The following is a 16,822-nucleotide window of genomic DNA, read 5'->3' as shown; positions in this document are numbered from 1 at the left end:
ATTTCAAGATCCAGATGCCAGCCTTCAAGACTTGTGGAGCCTGCTTTAGCAATGTCTCTTCTTAGATTTGAGAATCGTTAAGAAAAAAAATCAAGTCATTTCAAAAAGTCTTAGTATTTCTATGGTGTGCTGGGCTGTTTTCAGAGGAGAGGTGTTGAGTGCTGTTATAGAAAAGCATGTTTCATGTTTCTGAAGCTTGTTTTTTTCCTTTCCTCCCTGGCACACTTCGGGCATGCCACATCTGCGCTGTGTTATTTAGTCAAAGAACATTGCCAAGTTCATGCTTTTGGGCAATATCTTTCATTTTGAGAAGAGATTATGCCCCTTGATCAGAAAAGGCCACAGAGGTTTGTTTTCTCTGTACAGAAAGATCTTTTGCTATATGCAGGTGTACAGCAGCATGGAACGTCTTTCCATCCACGAAGAGAGGAAGACTCCACCACCAACTAAACGGAGTCTGAGTGAAGAAAAAGATGACCGGCTGGACAGCCTTGGCAGCTTGAAGAGTCGAGACCGCAGCTGGGTGATCGGGTCCCCTGAAATGTAAGTTCCGTAGAACTAAGTCTTTTGGTTTCTCATAGCATTTCAGAAAGACTGACCTGTGCCAAAACTTTCTGTGACCAGTGTTAGGTCAGGAATGCTTCATATGATGTATTTCCACAGGTGAAGCCTGAAGAGTGGAGTAACTATCTGAAAATGAATGTGTAGAAGTGATATAGTAATTAAGTACTAACATCTCCGAAATTTGTAGCAAATACTTTAAATGAACTTAAAAGGATTCTAACCTTAAATAAAGATTTCATTTGTGGAAAGGCTAGTTACGTTGGAGAGGTACCAACAGCAGTTTTTTCTTAAACATTAGTGAATCCAAAGTCTGGTGTTGCCAGACTTTTACCATTTGTCACAACTTAGAGAAACCGTTAGGAAAGTCCAAAGTTTCTAAAGTTCAGAATATAAAAAAAAAATCTTGTGCTCTAATAAAAATGTCAGTAAAATATACGAATGCCCAGAATTTGGTTTTATTCCTTCCTTTCTTAGCAGCTTAACAATGGAATACATTGGAAATCTAGGCGCAGGTGATGCCTCAAGCCTTTGCTGTTTTGAATCCTAATGATGTAGCTTGGTCTCCTAACTTCACTTGAAATTGGCTTCAGATGTGTGAGCTGGGTCTGTGCGCTATTTTCTCTCTTTAATGTTCATTATCTCCCTAACTCAACTGAGGGGCTCTGTCTTGTTTCCTCTCTTAGATTGCGTAAGCGCTTGTCTATGTCTGAATCCTCACACACGGAGAGTGACTCTAGCCCACCCTTGACGGTCCGACGACGCTGCTCAGGGCTTCTCGATATGCCCCGTTTTGCCATCTCCACCGAGGACGAGGGAACTGTTCTCAAAAGGCCGCAGTCTGAGGGCATGCTCTTATCTGCTGTGCAGTCGCGGGAGGGGCTGCCAGTGCCCATTCCAGAACAGCCTGTGGAGCAAGAGCTGCAGCTGGAAGGTGATGCTGGACCCACCACCCCCTCCACGGCCGTCAGCAGCACCTCAACCCTGACAGGTACATGCTCGGTGTGATGGTGTCATGGTCCCCAAGAAAGCCGTGTTAGCTTGCAGATGTTAACTCAGTAAAACTGTGGATTCGGATGTCAAGTGATGTGAATGTCTCATGCCAAGTGGTTATTTTAATACAGTTTTGTGGATGTGCTTGCCTTTCAAATAACATCAATGGTTTATCTCTTCAAAATTACATCTTTTATTTCAGTCTTCTCACTTCAAATTGTTTAAGGTCTTCTCATGCTTGAGACCCGTATGATCTATGCTTACTTGCAACCACTGAGTGCCTACCTGAGGCAGCATTATTTTAAGCATTAGTCAGAGCAGATCACTGCTGAGTTGGGGCTGGAGAATACGGGTGTCAGCTGTACTAACAGATCCATAAACAGCATACTAACAGAGACTTGAAATTGCTGGGGGAGTGGGGTTTGTGTCAGGGACATGCTACTTGCTGTCTCAGCCAAATATCCCGAAATTTATCCAAGCTGCAGGCTTAAAAAAGTGCAGCCTAGGTTTAGTAGAGTGAATCTTAGAAGTCAGTGTTTGACTTCTCAGAAGCTTTGTCCATCCTGGGGCCATTCTCCAGCACTGGGCTGAGCAGGACCTTCCCTGGGCTGCTGTGGCGCAGGGCTGAGCTCTGGGTGCTGGAGCGTCCCCAGCTCCTGCCCCTTTCAGGGCACCGGGAAGGCAGAGGGCGAAGCTGCCTGTTTCTGAGTACGGAGAAAGCAAGAGCTGGGAGCTGGTGGGAAGTAGTAAGGAGGAAAAAAAGGAAATTTGGCATGATTGAAGAGAGCAGGGAAGTTGAATTGGAAGTTGGCAAGATAATATTTGAGAAGGAAGGCATATTTAGGGGAAAGACTAGATTGTAGCATTGAAAAACAAGGAAGGCATATTTAGGGGAAAGACTAGATTGTAGCATTGAAAAACAAGGACTAACTGGGTAAGAAAATAAGAAAAAAGTTGCTGGGGGAAACTAGGAGCAAGCAGGCAAAGCAATTGTGCATGCATTGAGGATGGAAAGGAGAGGAAAGGGGTACTGAGCAAGGAGTCAGAGTGGCAGCAAGACTGGACAAGGACAAGGTGAAGGGCACAAGGCAGATGTGATGGTGGATTGATAGCAGAAGGTGGAAATGCCTTAGAGGAAATTTTCCTCAGACTAGAGTAAAACCAAAGATCCCCACGTCTCATTATTCCTCTACTGCAATGCAGTCTGTGAAATTTCGTCCAAAATTGTCCGACTCTCCTCTGTGGCTCATCCTCCCAGAAGAGGCCCAGTGCTGCCATCACATACTGCGTTAACCCATGGGAAGAGGTGTAGGAGTGAAGGAAGTAAGCTGCCACATACTTGGGTGACATAGGTGCCATAGTGGAACCTTAGTTCCTCAATTTCACACTAAAAGCCTAGAAACACACTATTAAAAATTGCAAGAAAACTTTCATTGCAAATTTGAGTATCTACAAGTTGAAACAGGCAAAAATGAAGCTTCCCTGGGCAGCCTGCTCCCCTGAGCCTAATGCATTAGACCAGTCTTTAACCCAGCGGATGGGATTCAGGGAGACCATTGCTTCAGTGTCCCCAGCCTGCAAAGTTGAGTCAGAGGCAGGGGATTGCAAGAAAAGAATTTAATTCTTGTCACTGTCTCGGAGTGCTTCTCTAATGCATATCGCAGCCTTTTCACACGCAGCCTCCGATTCTGGGTTCCTCATTGTCTGGGAGCCTTATTTGAAACTCTGTGGCTGTTAAATGTTGAACTGGCATCTGGTACTGAGGTCTATGGGAATGGTGCTTTGAATTTTTATTTTCATGGTACTTCCTACTTTACTTAGTATGCAGAGCAGTCGTGCCCACTTAAATAACGATGATCAATGTTTTGTTCTGTCCTCATTGTTCAAAATGTGGCCCTTAGGCTTTATTTATTGCACGCTGCTTAAAATTTGCTTTTGAAGACAGAATGATTAATTTCCCTTGTGGACTTGCTGTGATGCTCACCACTTTCATTTCTGAGCACCTTGTAAATTCTAATTAATGTATTTTCACAGTGCCCCTTTAAGGTATCAGATGGGGAACTGAGGCACCGAGCTTGAGTACAGCACCCCCAGCCCCCAGCATCTGCTTTTGTTGCATGCCCAGTCTGATTTTCAAGATTACTTTGCATTTTATATATAATTATATCACGTTAATTAATTCAAGACTAAATTACAATGGTGCACAGAAGGGGGCAAATTAGGGTTGTCTTTGCAATCCACATTTTTACTTTCCCTGACTTTAGTACCTTAGTATTCTCTTAAAGTGGATTTTTTATGTGCAGCTCCAGTAGAACCTGGTTCTTCTGTTACAGGCAGTTTTAACTTAAAGATTGACAGTTCTTGCTGGTTGTAAAAATGGAGCACTTTCCATAAACCTGTTTTCATCTGTGAACGATCCCATTGAAATAGCTTGCCTGCAGAACTGCACCACAGCTTTAGGATTCATCTAACTGCTACTGAGCAACGTGATTTCATTAGTGAGCTTTTCCAACAGAACAGAAGCTGCTAATTTTCTGTATTCAGCATAACACCATTTCTGTAAATAAAAATTCAAGCCCTGGGGTTTCTTCTTAGGAAAATTTACTCTTGGACTTCATGTAAACATGACTTTGATTTAATGTATTTTGCCTGTAGGGGAATAGACTGTTAGGAATTCCCTGTGGTTCTAATCTGTTTTAATTTAAACTGTAGCTGGGAGCACTGCAGATTTCTCTGATCCACGCGCTCGCAGTAATAGCAATGAAGGCCCAGACCTTACCACTCCAAAAGCCATCAGCGATTTGGCAGTGCGGCGGGCACGACACAGGTTGCTCTCTGGGGAATCAGGGGAGAAACGTACCTCAAGACCTGTCAATAAAGTGATTAAATCAGCATCCGCTACTGCCTTGTCTCTCCTGATTCCCTCAGGTAAGAAATGCCTCGGGTGAGGCATTGTCAGAATCTGCAAGCACTGAACAAAAGGTCTGCAGACAGATCCTCCCCCTTCCCTCTCCTGGAATAATGCCCTCACTGGCAGGAGGGGAGAGATCTAACTTTTACAATTGGTTTAATATTTACTACTCAGCAGGGTAATGAATACTGCTTTGCCACAGACAGGAGCATTGTGTGTGTGGTCTGACTGCAGCTTCTGCAAATGGCAGCTGGGCCTTATTCTTTCCCTAGTTTTGTTTAAATTGGCTCCTAGCTGGTCTCTAGACAATGGTGCAGCAAGGAAGTATATAGAGATGGAATGATTTTAACCCTCAAGGTACTATTTTTTGGGGGTCACTTGCTAATTATGGCGTTGTTTGGGAACTGTATGTGTCCGGTGTGTTCATGCACCAGGAAGTTTCAGTAACTCCAGGTAACTTGGCTGAGATTGGATGTTCGAGAGTTCAGTAGCGTAAGTAACTCACAAAGCAAGTTAACGCTGAATAGCTTACCTTGTTGGCCTGGCACTGTCTCCGAGCAGAGCCAGGCCTTGACAATTCCTAACGCCAGGTGGTAACTCCTAGTGAACAGCCCAACCACACCGAGCTATGACAGACCGGTTCAGCAGGAGGCTCTCCCCACAAGGACTTTGTCCCTCTGTCTGGAGGATAAGTCCTTGCTGCATTTCCAGGGCTGTACCTGTTACTGCCTAGATGGGAGCAGAAAATTGCAGCTGGGCCACAAGTGCCAACCCAGCACCAGTGCCAGCCTGCTGGCAGAGCAATGCCTGCCTGCCCCTCTCAGCCGGGGAGCTGGAGGCAGGTATGCAACTGCTTCTTGGCACCGTCGTGGTGATGCACGTTACATTTCTTGTGGTTTGGGTGCTGGTTGCTTTTAGAACTACAAACTCCCTCATGAAAATCTCTAAAATGTGTATTTAATCACCCAGCAAAGGTTCCTCCAGAGCTGCCCTCATCTGCCAGGTAAATATGTGCTGGGCAATTCAGCAGGTGTTTCTTAATGGTTAGGGATTACCTTGTACAGCTGCATTTAATATTCCTGCTCTTTGGGTTTATTTTACTGATGTTGACCAGCTTCACTTTAAAATGAGAGTTGTGTATTTGCTTTGTATTTTTAAAAGTGGATGTTGTTCCACTAGCAAGCAGAGTAAGACAGTTTAGCCAATAGCCCAGCCCTTGGCTCTTCGTTTGGGAAACGCACTCTGAAATACCCTTGTGATGTTGTTTTTCAGTAGCAAAGTCCCTGCAGTAGGTAAACTTTTAGGGTTAAATATTTTTGCCCCTGTGAATTTAAAACGCTGCCAAGACTACCTAGATGTAGTTGTTGTCTGATTACCTACTGATTTTTTTCATGTTAATACTAACTGATTTTGATTTATCTCAGCACCAACATGTAACTTGCACCAAGATCTAGAGCCTATCTGGTCTTTTGAAGGAGGATAATATATCATAACCTTTAAATGGGGTGTTCCAGGATTGTGCCTGGAGCAAATGCTTATGATGGGTTGTAAATCCCTGAAAGAGAAGTAACCACTGTGACCCAACCATAATCCTAGGCAAGCAGTGCTGCTGTATTAAATACACACCTCCAAATGTGCTTTTTGGAAACTCTGCTGATTTTTGGGTTTCGAAGCATGAATTAGTTGAAGCTGCAGGCAAACCCAGCTCTGGTGAAGACCACCAGCTTTAAGAGCATTGGGAGAGATGGTTTCCTAGCTGTTCTCTAACAAGAATTTTCTCTCTTTTGGAGGCCTGGTTTCCTAATATTTGCCCACCTTTGTGTCATCACTGTAGATCACCACACGTGTTCTCCATTGGCCAGTCCAATGTCACCTCATTCTCTATCCTCCAACCCATCTTCGAGGGACTCCTCACCCAGCCGCGACTTTTCTCCTGCTATCGCAAACCTGAAACCACCAATCATCATCCATCGGGCTGGAAAGAAATATGGTTTCACTCTCCGTGCCATTCGCGTCTATATGGGTGACAGTGATATCTACACTGTGCATCACATGGTCTGGGTATGTCTCTGCTTTTCTAAAAAGAGTACCCTTGGGGCCCGAAATGCGTTTAGCCAGGGTTGTGGGATTTAGCTTTATAAATTGTATTTTGCCACCCTGTTTTCTCTCTCCTTATTCAGACCCAAAGTTATCTTTTTGGGATGGGGGAAACCCTTTAAAATAAAAAAATACATAAATAACAACACTTTGGGGTTTACCTGTAGCAGTTTTCAAGCCCGTCACAGAACTACAGCAATCTTTCTTTCCTTCTTTCTTCCCTGGTTACATGAATCCACCTTCTTTCACCTGTAGCACATACTTTAAAGCATGTTTCTGTGTACATACCCTCTTTCTCTTTATTGGGGTTGTTGCATGAGGGCCAGTCGTGGCTAATTTATTCAGACCTGTGTTAGCGATTATAGCCTGCTTCTGATCAGTTAAGTCTGCTGGGGTTTTCCAAGCAGTCACTTGGAATTGATTACAAGCCTTAAAGCATCACTGCTGCTGTGCTGATTGCCTAGGGATTTAGCTCTTGGCTTAGTTGTGTGCTATGCTAAAAGGTCTGGTTTCCATGTCTGTATCTCTTCCTTCCCATTACTTCTGGTACTTGATCTCTGTGTTCCTTTTTTGTTAACATATACGACTTCTAGGAATGATCCGTTCCCCGAAGCAGTGCTGTTTGAATTGTGTAGTTAGGGAGAACGGAGTCAGGGTAAATGTGGTTCATTCTTTTCCTTGTATCTCTGTGTTCATTAGACAAGTTGGACTTCATATGCTTTGGTCATTATTTAACGCTCATTCTTACCTAGAAAAACAATCTGAAGCTGCATTTTTCCCTTGCTCCTCTCTGCTTTCCTTGAAAAATGCTGAGTTTACCAAGATACTGATTTGTAGCCTTTTCTGGCTAGAGGGAGAGTTGCGGTATTCTCAAGCATATCTGTCTCCTCGCTGTAAAGGAGGCTTACCTTTCTGAACAGTGATGGGGAAAGGCAATGTGTTCATGGGGGAAAAGATCTGATGTTGGATAGGTTAATAAAGGATGGAAAGTGGAAAAAGAAACTCTGTTTGGGTTGAGATGCAATATAGGCACCCTAAACACGTGAAGCAGCGTCTTATTTAAAAGTCTGTTGGCCGCCTTGGGTTCCAGCATGTATGTGGAAGGATGCTGGATTTGGGATGGCAAAGAAATTTAAAGAGATTGAATGCTTGTCTGGAAATCAAGAGTATCTAGTTAACATTCCTGAGTGCTGAAAATTTTTGGAAGTGTGTTAAGCCTTTTGCTTTGGGAGGAGCTGGTCTCTTGATCAGCTTAACCATCCTGGCTGGCTGCCTTGGATCAGCAGAAGACTGGCAGGATGCTGGGGGAGGAGTGGAAGAGCGCAGATTTTTGCTCTTGGCTGTGCCAGTCAGTGGTTTCTTTCACCCTTCTTTGAAGCAGCTGATGCTGGCTGCAGCAAGAGATGAGATGGTTGGGCTTTGAGTCTGATCTGGCCAGCAATGTTGTACGTTCCTTTTCTCAAATCAGTCACCCCTTTCTCGTTGCCAGCACGTGGAGGAAGGCGGTCCAGCAAACGAAGCAGGTCTGCGTGAAGGGGATCTGATAACCCATGTCAACGGGGAGCCGGTCAATGGACTGGTGCACACAGAAGTGGTGGAGCTGATTCTGAAGGTAGGGACTCAGCACTGTTACATTTTGGAAAATATGAGCCACCTTGTTTAAAACGCCATAGGTATCTAATTGGCATTGTCTGAAATACAAGTATGTACACAGCACCTGGCCCTTGTTTTGCAAAAACTCATTGCTGCAGCTTGATCCCTAAATCTCCAAAATTTCTGCATGTAATTTAAGCTGAACTCAGATATTTTGTGTGAGAAATAAGGACCAGTCAGATACATTTTTTATCAGCTGTAGAGACAAAGGTTAATAAGATTTAAGTATGTGTTTCCTCAAACATTACTTTAAGAAACAAATACCTTAAAAATTTTCCAAATTACTTTTATTTTTTTCCTTTAGGCTGTCCTAATGTTATTAGCTCTTAATACTGCTTTCTCAAGGATTATTCCTAGTGGTATTTAAAAGCAGCTTTGTAATGGTTGGTCTTAAAATTATCCAGTTAAATGACTTGCATTTTGATACCTCCTCTGAGCTGAATGCATTTACGGAAATAAAACCCAAAATTTTGGACCGTTCCAAGAGACAGAAATCTTTGGGACTGCAAATAGAGGAGCAATTAGGATTTTTTTTTTTTTTTTTTTTTAAGATGAGTGAGACAAGCCATGCTCTGTGTTGCAGATTCATCATGATAGATGCCTGATACGCTCACATTTGCCATCAGTCAGAGCACTGGGAATAGGATTGGTGACAGAATATCACTTTGTTCAAGTTTCCAAGAATTACAAGTATTAAATTGAGGCAGTTGGGATCTCAATGAGGGAGGTCAGGTGCTGTGTTCTGTCTGCTCTGGGACGCTTTACCTACCAGCTGGGGTCTCAGCTAATTGTTTGTGAAAGCCTGACTAAAGAGGGCTCTCTCTCAGCAATTCCTTAATAAATGATAGGTGGAAATGCAAAGGGGAAAATAGAGTTTGACAAAGGATTACAAAATGGCAGGCAGCAGTAAACTAGCAGCCTACCTACTTAGCCTGCAGATCTGCTTCAAATAGTCACATTTTAAGCAATGTCTCTGTGTCTTGTTTCTGACAGAGTGGAAATAAAGTGTCCATCTCCACCACGCCATTTGAGAACACATCCATCAAAGTTGGTCCAGCTCGAAAAGCCAGCTACAAATCCAAGATGGCTCGTAGGAACAAGAAGAGCAAAACTAAGGATGGTCAGGAAAGGTTCGTTTTGATGTTTCTCTGTGAAAATCAAATGGTAACCAAGATAATGTAAGAGAGATCTTGTCAAATCAATTTGCAGATATCATATATCAGCAGGTACATCCTTTAGTTCTTCTTTTCTTTTTGTTTTCTTTTTCTCTTTAACTGTGCCATAAAATTGACTGAAATATGCCAATAAAGGTAAATAAATCCTTTGGGCTTGTAAACAACTTTTGAATGCTCTTCCACAGTAAGAAGAAGAGTTCTTTGTTGAGGAAGATCACTAAACAAGCGTCGCTGCTTCACACCAGCCGTAGTTTATCTTCACTGAACCGCTCTCTGTCTTCTGGAGAAAGTGTGCCTGGCTCTCCAACTCACAACCTGTCTCCTCGGTCACCAACACAGAGTTACAGATCCACTCCCGAGTCTGTACACTCAGGTAAAAAAAAGGAACAAAACAAAACAAAAAACCAAAAAAATCCACACAAACAGAAAAAAACTTGGAGAAGATTTTTGCTTATTGATTAATTTTTGAAGTGAAATACACAGCAGCAGGTAGTAGGTCTGTTTGTGAAGTGAAATGACAGCTGCGATGTTGATTACCTTAAGGATGGATGTATTCTCATTCATTGATTCATTTAAACATGAAAATCCATACATCCTTTTAAGAATGCATTCGCTGTACTACAGCATCCTTTCACTTTGATGCAAATTTGTATTATAAGTTGCAATGTTTTTGTAGCAGTTTGACACATTTTCTATATTACTTGAGAGAAAAGGAATCAAAACAGTGTGGCAAAGTCATATTGGAAAATTGAATCAGCTGACGGAATAAAGAGATTTGCATCTTGAGAATAGCAATGAAACACATTGTTTATCTGCTTGGAAGTTTTTTTTTTTCAGGAAAAACGTTCCGATAGCAGGGTATTTCTTACTATATTCTGGTGTTGCGTGACAATGATGTGAATTTTCCATCAGAAGCCATGCAATATTATCTTGTAATATTACTGCAGTGCTTTGTGGTAACGTGGCATTTTGTCTTGACTTTGCCTGTCTTATTTTCAATAACTTGTTTTAACGGCCAAATATATATTAATCTTCTTAGTCTTTTTTAAAATTTTTTTTTCTCTTTTAAGTTGGTGGCAATTCTTCCCAGAGCAGCTCTCCCAGTTCCAGTGTTCCCAATTCTCCAGCCAGCTCTGGACACATCCGACCCAGCTCTCTGCATGGACTAGCACCAAAGCTTCAAAGGCAATACAGATCTCCAAGGCGTAAATCCGCAGGAAACATCCCTCTGTCACCGCTAGCTCACACTCCGTCACCAACCCCACAGTCCACATCGCCGCAGCGCTCCCCATCTCCTTTACCAGGGCACTCAGTTGGCAGCTCCAGTATTATTCAGTCTTTTCCAGTAAAACTACACTCCTCTCCACCACTGGTGAGACAAATTTCTCGCCCCAAAAGTGCTGAGCCCCCTAGGTCTCCTTTGCTGAAGAGAGTGCAGTCGGCCGAGAAACTGGCTGCCTCGCTGTCCTCTTCCGAGAAGAAGCTGGCTTCCTCACGTAAGCATAGCTTGGATATCTCTCACTCTGAATTTAAGAAGGAGATGCTCCAGAGGGATCCTAGTCTCCAGAGCTTACAAGAATCTGCGAATGAAACAACAGGTGGCAAACTTGGGCTAGCAGAAAAAGGGATGTTGCAGAAGCCGGGTTCACGGAAATTGGGTGCTATTCGACAGGACAGGGTGGAGAGGAGGGAGTCTCTGCAAAAGCAAGAGGCCATCAGAGAAGTAGATTCTTCTGAAGATGAAACGGATGATGGTTCAGAAGATAGTCAGGATGGGAGAAGACTGGACAAGCCCCCTGACAGTGGAGACCAAGGCTCAGATTCTTTTAATGAGGATAATAAGTTTTCATCTAAATTGGAAAGCAAGGATAGTATTGAAGATGATGCCTTTCTTCCTGAAGATCCAAAAGGTACAGAAGATTTGCAGAAGGGAAACAATCAACAAGCCAAGCCTGTTTCAGAGCCACTGCAAATCGGTGTGCACCCTTCCCCATCAGAGGTCCTCCCAAGAACTTCTCCAGAAAAATTAGCTAATTCAGAAAAGCCATTCCTAAGATCAGAAACAACTGCAAAGGAACATAAATTGGCAGAAAAGAAAACTTTTGAGTGTTTTGGTCCAAAAGACAAGTCTTCTGAAGCAATCAAAGACCTAGGGAGAACTACAAGTACTCAAAAAACAATAGATCACACACAACATATACAGTGCCCGTCTATCAAACTCCTGGAACTTGAAGAAGGTGACTCTTCAGGGGCCTTGTGTGGTAAGCTTGACCTGAAAGACCCTCTGCTAACCGAAAGCAGTCAGAAAAAACAGGATTCCAAACCTCTGCTGGCACTTCCTTCGTGGTGCATGGCAAGCGTGAGCACTCCTCTCTCGGTAAGCCCTGCGGATCGCAGTGAGAAGGATCAAAAGGAGATGCTTCAGCCTGCAGGACAGCACAGCACCTCATTTCTGTCTCCTGGAAGCACGAGGGAAATGTCCCAAAAAAGTCCTAGTTCTGAAAAGCAACCCAGTTCATCCCAGGCAGAGAGTGCTTCAACCGCCAGCAAAACGAGCCCAGCAGGTCCCGTATCCTCCACGCTCCTCGTCCCCGGTGCTATCGAAAGAGCTCTCTCGGTGTCCCAGTTAGTGCCGCTAGCTCAAAGCGTGTTAGGCCCTTTGAAGCTCAGTATGTCTGGTTCCGGAGAGGTGGAAAAGAGAAAGGATTTCCCCCATTTGGGTGCCTCCTGTAAAGAAGAGAGAGATTCGAAACAGAAAAGGCAGGAAACTTCACAAGCAGGAGCATGTCAAGAGAAAGCCAAACTATCTAGCACAGACAGTCTGACCACAAGGAGCGGATCCTGCGCAGAGTCGTTAAACTCAGCAAAGCCCCGGGAGGCAACGTGTCCCGGGGTGGCAAAAAAGGAGGCAACTTTTTGCAGTGCTAAAGCATCTGAAGTGTTGGGAGGTAGCTGCAAAATCACTCCATCAAAAGAGCTGTCTCACGCTCTTGGACAGGCAGCTCTGAGAGCCTCTCCTCTGCCAGATGGCAGCACGAGGCCCTGTAAAGAAGGGACTCTCGCGCAAGCAAAAAGCAAAGAGGTTGGAAATCAGTTAAAAATACAAGACTTTCCCCTGTCACATGATGGTGCTGTAAAGAAAACATAGCAGCATCCCTGGTACACGTGGACTGGAGCATTCTACATTAAAAATAGAGACTGCATGTTTGAATTTTGTAATATACACTAATATAAAATAGAACTTGTGTACATCTATTTTTGGGAGGGTTTTTTTCATACTGTTTTTTGTGTTTTTTCATCCTTGCTATTCTATTTTTGTACACAGTAATGCTTGCTGTTTGAGGTCTCTTTAGAACAGGGTATCTTTAAAGCAGGGCTTAAGAAACAGTTTGACTTTTTTCCCTTCCAGACCTTTTATTTTGCCTGAGTTTAGGGCCTGTTGTGCTCTTCCCTCTAATCCTGCGTTTATTTGAGATCCCCAAAATTCTGAGTACAAAAAAGGCAGCTTACTTTTAAATTTCTGCTTTTCAATCTTTTTTTGAAATGCCATTGAAATTCACAAATTTCAAGTTTTTTCTTTGAATTTACAATCTGATGTCCTTTGACAAGGAGAAGAAAACTGCTCTCTTGTCCGCAAGTTATTCTGGAACGACAAACCCTCTTCGGTGCAAGTAAGACCTCTTTGCCACTGTGTGCATTCACAGTCCTGCACGTGTCCTTAGAGGATACAGAGGCAAGGGACTTGGCTGGAGGGGTCGGACAGAGCGAGGTCCCCGTCTTCTCTTTAAACCAAGTAAAAGTATTTTTCAATGGAATTATCAGAAAGAGAAATCTCCAATCCGTAAGCTGTTTTTTCTGGGGGGATTGCTTTTACTTATCCTTTATGGGACATATGGCAACTTTTCCCTCTGTTTTTAAAATTTTAGTGACGTTTTATCTTCCTTTCTCTGGCTTCAATTCATAACTTGCCCTGCCTCAGAATAAATGACCCCAGGAAAGGGGTGCCTTGTAGGTTGATTTTAAAGTAGAGAAATTTGTAGTCGCGTGTTCTCAAGTATGTCTTGGGCAAAGTTATCTCAATGATAAATGGCCTTTGGAGACTTTTCCTTCTCTTGGTGAGTCTAAATAGGCAGGGATTTTAAGGTGTTCCTTAACATTTCTGAATTGGGGCTTGGGAAACTTGCTGAGTTTTCTGAATCTGCCCGTTTTAAAAACAAAAAAACCTATGAAGAGTTCTGACTCCTCGAGTTCTGTGGACAAGCTGCAAGCAGACTTCAAAACACATGTGATATTTTAAGATTTCAGCTTTGATAGCTAGATCATTTCCACTGCTGAGGTCACTTTCCATTTAAAAATTACTCTTTGCTCTTAGGTTTAGACATTGCTTTGCTTTCAGTGTGACCGACTCTGGATAACAGTGCTCTTTGCCGAGGATTAGATCAATAATAATACACCAATAAATGTGTCGAGTGGTGATACCTATAGCACTGTAAGCCATTTCTTCATCCAATTAAAGGTTCCTCTCAATGAACACTCCCGTCATTTGTCCCAGATTGTGCTCAGCTTTTATTCTAGTCTTGTCTGAGTGTATCTCCCTGCGGATCACCCGCAAGGTCTAGTATCCTGCTCACTGGCTTACTCTGTTAGAAGCAGACCGACTGTGCAACAGTATTTCAAGCTAAAACCTGCCTCTGTTGGTCTCATTTCATTACACCGCCGCCTTCTTCATTGTCTTGGCTTTTTCTGAACTTGAAGTTTTGATTCGCTTCCCCTAAATGCAAATATGTTTTTATATAGGAATATATTTTCTCCATCTCTTTCAAATCGATTTCGGCTCAATCCACAAATCACAAAAATGTCTGGACTCTCACCTTGCTTCTCTCTGTATAACCATTGTTTCCCCCAATTATATACTGGATTTTGGCTGCTTGGATTTCATTTCTGGACCAAGTTTTGGTTTGGTTTGAGCTTTTTTTTTTTTTAAAAAACATGTTTAAATGAGTGTTTACTCCGTGTGTCTGTGTGAACATGTATGGTGTTGTTAATACACTAACCAAAGCCTCAACGCTCCCAGATAACACGTTAATAAACCTCGCTGTGACAGTATTGAGAGCAGAGCCTGCTGTGCTGTCTCTTTGCTCTTTTTCCTGGAATTCACAGGCTACTCATTTACACTTGGTTTGCAAGGATAAACCGCAATATTTCCACTGCCTTGTCAGGGTCCTGGGTATCTCCAGCCTCTCAAAGCACTCTTGTTGATGAGCATCATTCTGTGCTGATTTGGAGCAATAGCAAGTAAGGAACAGACGTGGCAGGATCTGGTACTTCTCTGGCTGGTTTTCTCCCTGACGGGTTGATCTACTGAAAAATTGCTGAGACGCAAGGTCCGACTGGCAGTGCACTATATGATAAAATGGACGGGAAGAGTGAAAAATTGATTCAGCATCCTGAGTCTGTGGTAATTACAAAGACAAGCCTCAAGCTTCTCTCCTGAGAGCACCTAACCTTGGCAAGATGGAAGTCTCTGTATCAACTAAGCAGTGAGCCCAGAGCTGCGTGAGGACGCGATCCGCCCCGGCTGTTCCCTGGGTGGCAGGTCCCCGTCTCCTGCTCCTGGCGGTGACACAGCTGCTTCTGTGAGCATGCTCCTGGGGCATCCACAAAGGGCTCTGCGTTTAAAAAACCTAAGGGGGAACCTCTCTCTCAGGAGATAGGGCTGGGTAACCTGGCTCATCCCACGCAGGCTGGGATGGGACCCTCTGAAGGTACCAGCTGTATTAGCTGCCGACTCCCTCCCTTTGCAGCCAGTGGTTCCAGTGCCGAGTTGCAGAGTTATCCTTTCTAATGCCTAAAAAGAGGAGTGAAAAAACTTGCTGTGTCACAGCTTTTGCTGCTTTTGCCTGAATTGGCCAAAGAAGAGGTGAGGGATGTGTGACGTCACCTCTTTTGTAGCTACGGTACAGAAAGTGATCAGTGCAATTTAAAAAACCCTGGTTTTTTGGAAGCCAAAGCCAAACAGCGTTACCAGGAAAGCATCTCAGTGAAGCCCCGTATCCCCTGCTCCTGGTCAGTCCTGCAGTTTCCCTTGGCGTGCCAGGTGCCCCATCGTCCCGGTTCCACCTTCTGTCAAATTTATGTGGCGCACCTTAGCAAAAAGTTTGGGCAAAAAGATTTTTTTCTATAAAATTTTGATAATAAACCAGGTAGATACACCAAGACTTATTCCTTGCTCTGCTAAGAATTGCTTAAATACCTTCTCAAATAAGCTTGCAAAGCATGTCGGGGAGGAACGAGATGTTGGAAAAGCTGTGTGTGAAGAGCGAGGGCCTGTTCCCCAGCGCAGGATCGGACCCGCGGTACCCGAGCGAAGCATTCAGCCAGCCGAGAACTTGGCCTCCGTAGATAACCCTGAGCCAGACAGGTGGGGGGTAGAAGTTGCGTGCGTGTGCGTTTGGTGAATGAGCTGTGCGTATGACCATCCAAATACGCTGCTTTCCTGCTTTGTGTCCCTGTTTCCTTCTGTCGGCTTGGATGTGTCTCCTGCTCCTCATCCCTCTCGGGATGGTGGCATAAAAGCTGGTTGCAGCCTCTGCAGCTCCTCTCTGCTCCTGCGTCCCGCCGGCGCATTCCTGCCCCGGGCCTCATTTCAGTGTTATTTTTCCCTTTGTCTCTTACTGTTGCAAACTAAGAGAAATGGATGATATTTATTGTAAATATTAGACTTTAGCATTGTAATGGCCACTCCTGGGTCCGAATGTCAGAGGCCTTTGGCTGCTAATATACTAAAGAGCGCTTGCCGGGGAAGGGGTAGGAGTGACCAGTGGTTTTGGTTGCCACACTTGCATTAAGGTGTGATTTGGAGTATTTCAATTTTTTTTTTTTTTTTTTTCTTTCTTCCGAAGAGGGGAGGATAAAGTCTTTCTCTGGTTTTCTCTTACTGGATGTGAAGGATAATTCTGTACTTCTAGTAGAAGATTTGACAGAAGTGTGTGTTTACGTTGTGTTCGATTACCATATCCAGGTGGCTGTGAGAGCACCTCCTGAGCTGGGCTCCGCCAAGCCGTGTCACTCAGCACTTAGCTAGATAAGAGAAAGTGTAGAATTTCTGTGTTTTTAGAAACTTGAACAATTGCCACATAATAGCGGTGCAATAATTTTTATTCATGTTGTACCTGCATGTCGATGTTCAAATCCTCCTCCAAAATAAATATTATTTTTTTTTTTTTTTATACATAAATTCAAACTCGTCTGTGTTTCTTGTTCGGTCTCCCCTTGCTCTCCCGCAGCGCCGGGGGTGGCTGTGCCGTCAGCCGGCTGCTTGGCGGGGCAGAAAACAGCCTGTGGAGTGGGTGTCGGAGGTACTGGAGTAAATCTGCCAGGCTATTTGGGATTTTCTGCTCCATGGGCCAGATGTATGGGTAAGCCAAACCTT

At 43.8% G+C, this 16,822-nt stretch overlaps 1 protein-coding gene across 14 annotated transcripts in view; it reads left to right on the top strand.

The window, feature by feature from the left end:
* Window positions 1-16,603, top strand: part of MAST2 (microtubule associated serine/threonine kinase 2) — a 199,776-nt gene extending 183,173 nt beyond the window's left edge. For 8 of the 14 annotated variants that reach the window (XM_082313777.1, XM_082313785.1, XM_082313775.1 and 5 more), the window contains 8 exons: window positions 389-543; window positions 1,248-1,552; window positions 4,267-4,482; window positions 6,300-6,526; window positions 8,052-8,174; window positions 9,209-9,345; window positions 9,576-9,763; window positions 10,461-16,603. In XM_082313777.1, the coding sequence (XP_082169903.1) occupies window positions 389-543; window positions 1,248-1,552; window positions 4,267-4,482; window positions 6,300-6,526; window positions 8,052-8,174; window positions 9,209-9,345; window positions 9,576-9,763; window positions 10,461-12,538 (3,429 nt within the window). In that variant the 3' untranslated portion in view covers window positions 12,539-16,603. The remainder of the gene's footprint in view (window positions 1-388; window positions 544-1,247; window positions 1,553-4,266; window positions 4,483-6,299; window positions 6,527-8,051; window positions 8,175-9,208; window positions 9,346-9,575; window positions 9,764-10,460) is intronic. The other 6 variants (XM_082313779.1, XM_082313773.1, XM_082313780.1 and 3 more) reach the window with 3 other exon arrangements.
* Window positions 16,604-16,822: the final 219 nt, after the last annotated feature.

This window comes from Platalea leucorodia, assembly GCF_965183815.1.
Source record: "Platalea leucorodia genome assembly, chromosome: 5".
NCBI lineage: Eukaryota > Metazoa > Chordata > Aves > Pelecaniformes > Threskiornithidae > Platalea > Platalea leucorodia.
This window is presented reverse-complemented; position numbering and strand designations above follow the sequence as displayed.